At 41.3% G+C, this 3017-nt stretch overlaps 1 protein-coding gene across 1 annotated transcript; it reads right to left on the bottom strand.

Annotated features, from left to right (window-relative positions):
- Positions 1–2585: 2585 nt before the first annotated feature.
- Positions 2586–2804, bottom strand: LOC136161743 (small proline-rich protein 2E-like). Its single transcript, XM_065926785.1, has one exon. The coding sequence runs from the start codon at positions 2802–2804 to the stop codon at positions 2586–2588; it is 219 nt and encodes a 72-aa protein (XP_065782857.1).
- Between the last annotated feature and the right edge of the window lie 213 nt (positions 2805–3017).

Here is a 3017-nt window from a genome sequence, read left to right on the forward strand (position 1 = left end):
TCTGGTTCTAACTGTTGTTTTTTGACTTACATACAGATATTACTCAACTATAAAAATGATTGAAATTAGGCCATTTACACATTGTTAACCAGCTATAGTCCAATATACAAAAAAAGGTAAAATAAAGAATAGTTTGGTTAAGAACATATCCTTTTTCACAGCTTACTTGATTAGTAAGCTAAACATTAGAAAAAAGTTGCCTAGCTACAGTGACTTTGTAAATCTAAATAAACATTGTAAACCTCAATGTTCTTCAAAGTTGGTGTCAAAACAGAGAAGTAATTTCAGATGTGAAAAAAATATTTAAGGCTCTGAGTTTAATGAGTTGTTTGAGTAAGAAGAGCAAGTAGCACACATGGAAAGGTGACAAAACTTTACCTGGTAAGGATGCTTTAAGTTTCCCATCCTTCTGTACTACCCATGTTTTCAGAGCTACTGTAATTTCATGCAGAATGTTCCACTACATTCTATAGGTCCTTTATCTGCAGTATCACATTAAACATAAGGTAAAATTAGAAAAGAAAAAGCACAACAAGAATATAAATGGGCAATGGAGTGTAAGAATCTTCCTGGTTGCTGTGCTAGTTATGTCTGTCTCACCTCCCTACTGGAGCAAGCATGGAGGTGAGGCAATGATGGTGATGGTATTGATGGAGAAAATGATGATCTACTGTCTTTCCAGTGGCAATTCTGTGCCCCAACATGTGCAAATTAAAGTACACACAATCATGTAATTTTTATGCCTCAGATATTTTGCAGTAAACACTGTTTTCCCCATTTCAGAAAAGGGACTTTAATTCTGAAGAGTTAAATAACTTTTTACTCAAATTAGCCAAGCATAATTAACATGGATTTTAAATTATAGAGCAATAATCTTTTTTTTAAAAAAAAGCTTTCTTTCTTTTTTAAACAGTGTATTTATTTATTAATTTATTTTGGCAATGCTGGGTCTTCATTGGTACCTGGGCTTTGCTCTAGTTGCCATGCATGAGTCGGGCTGCTATCTAACTGGTGTGCGGACTTCACACTGAACTGACTTCTCTTGTTGCGGAGCACAGGCTCTAGGGTGCTTGGATTCAGTAGCTGCAGCTTGTGGGCGTGGGAGTTGTGCTTTCTGGGCTCTAGAGCAGAGGCTCACTAGTTGTGTCACATGGGCTTAATTGCTCCACAGAACGTGGGATCTTCCCGGAGTAGGAATCGAACCCATGTCTCCTGCATTGGCAGGTGGATTCTTTACCACTGACCCATCAGGGAAGATCAAAAAGGATCTCTGATATTACTCAAATTCAGACAACACTGATTGTGGGAGTTGGAACTTGATGATCAAGAAGGATAGCGATAAAACCAAACAAAAGATGCCATCACTATAAGTGCTTTTACTAGGAAAAAACAAACATTGTTACCATCACAGAAGAGAATTGTAGTTTATTCAGGAAGTGGAGAAGAAGTAACAATTGTCAAGTTGGTAGAAACCCCTGCCCAGGTGACAGACAGTCACAGAAGACAGGGAGAGGATCTTCTGATGGTGCCCAGGAGGAGAGCTGCTGCTCTTCCCTCTGAAGCACTGTGTTTTCTCAGCTGTCTTCCCAGAGGCAAGTGGTGTAGCAGCCTCAGGAAGGAAGCCTCTGGCTGTCAGGAGTCCCCTCAGGCATATTGCAGGCTTAAGGATGGAGAAGCTTCTTCTGTATTCATGACAGGCTTTGAAGAGAAGATGAAGGTGGAGCTGTGGAGCTAGATGAGTCAGCTGCAAATATGGTGGGTATTTTACCCTCAAATGGGTATGTTTTGAGGGTATGTTACCCTCAAAAATGAGGGTAACAGGGGTGGTGATGGTGGTGATGATGGAGACAATGATGACCTGTTGTCTTCCAAGTGCTATTTATGTGTCTGGCATGTGCCAACTAAATTATACACATTACTTGAATATTGATTCCTTAGAAGTTTGAAATGAAAATACAATTTTCCCTACACTTTACTAAAGAGAATGAAAACCTGGAGAGGTAAATATTTAGTTCCTCAAACCGTCAAGTGATAATTAAGGAAATAACATGGAATTGAAATTATGTAGAAGTATTCTTTGTTAAGACTCAAAATTTAGACAACACTGATGGTGAGAGCTTGAACCTTGGCATCAAAGGATAGAAACAAAACAAGATGATGATATGGTATTGCTAAAAGCAGTTTTAAAAGAAAGAAAATATTTTTGCCATCACACAAAGGAACTGAATTTTATTCTTTGAGGAGGATAAGCAACAGTTGACCAGCTGGTAGAAACCCCTGCCCAGGTGACAGACAGACCCAAGGGAGGGAGAGAATCCTCTGATGGTGCCCGGGAGAAAAGCTGTTGCTCTTCCATCTGAAACTCTGTGATGCTTTCCCAGCTGTCTTCCCAGAGGAGAGCAGAACAGCAGCCTCAGGAAGGAAACCTCTGGTTGTCAGGTGTCACCACAGGCATACTGCAGGCTGAAGGATGGAGAAGCTTCTATATCCATGACAGGCTTTAAAGGGAAGATGAAGGTGGAGCTGTGGAGCCAGGTGAGTCAGCTGTCCTCATCCTTTCCTGATTCAGATACAAGCTGATGCTTCTACTTGCTTTTGGGTGGGCACTTCTGCTGGCATTGCTGGGGAGGTGGCACAGGGGGGCATTTCTGCTGGCACTGAGGAGGTGGGCATGGCTCAGGGCACTTTGGAGGTGGGCAAGGCTCAGGGCACTTTGGAGGTGGGCAAGGCTCAGGGCACTTGGGAGTGCACACTACTGGAGGTGGCTGGCAGGGCTGCTTGCACTGCTGCTTCTGATAAGACATCTTTCTGGAGTCTCAGAATCTGAAAGAAATTACATGACAGTGTTCACAAGAAGGGACTGCTACAGGGAGAAAAGTGAGCTTATGTAATACCATCAGAGACAATCTCTCTAGTGTCTAACGTGCTTTATTTCTTCTACTCCTTTTAACAAGTTTCTTACTTCTCCCTCATTAAGAGAGTTTTTAATTAGAAGAAAATCTTCTCTCATACAATTA

Source organism: Muntiacus reevesi, chromosome 1 (assembly GCF_963930625.1).
Source record: "Muntiacus reevesi chromosome 1, mMunRee1.1, whole genome shotgun sequence".
In the NCBI taxonomy this organism is placed as follows: Eukaryota; Metazoa; Chordata; class Mammalia; order Artiodactyla; family Cervidae; genus Muntiacus; species Muntiacus reevesi.

Excerpts from the sequence above, each read along its gene's own strand:
- LOC136161743 (XM_065926785.1), bottom strand. The coding sequence starts at position 2,804 with ATGTCTTATCAGAAGCAGCAGTGCAAGCAGCCCTGCCAGCCACCTCCA.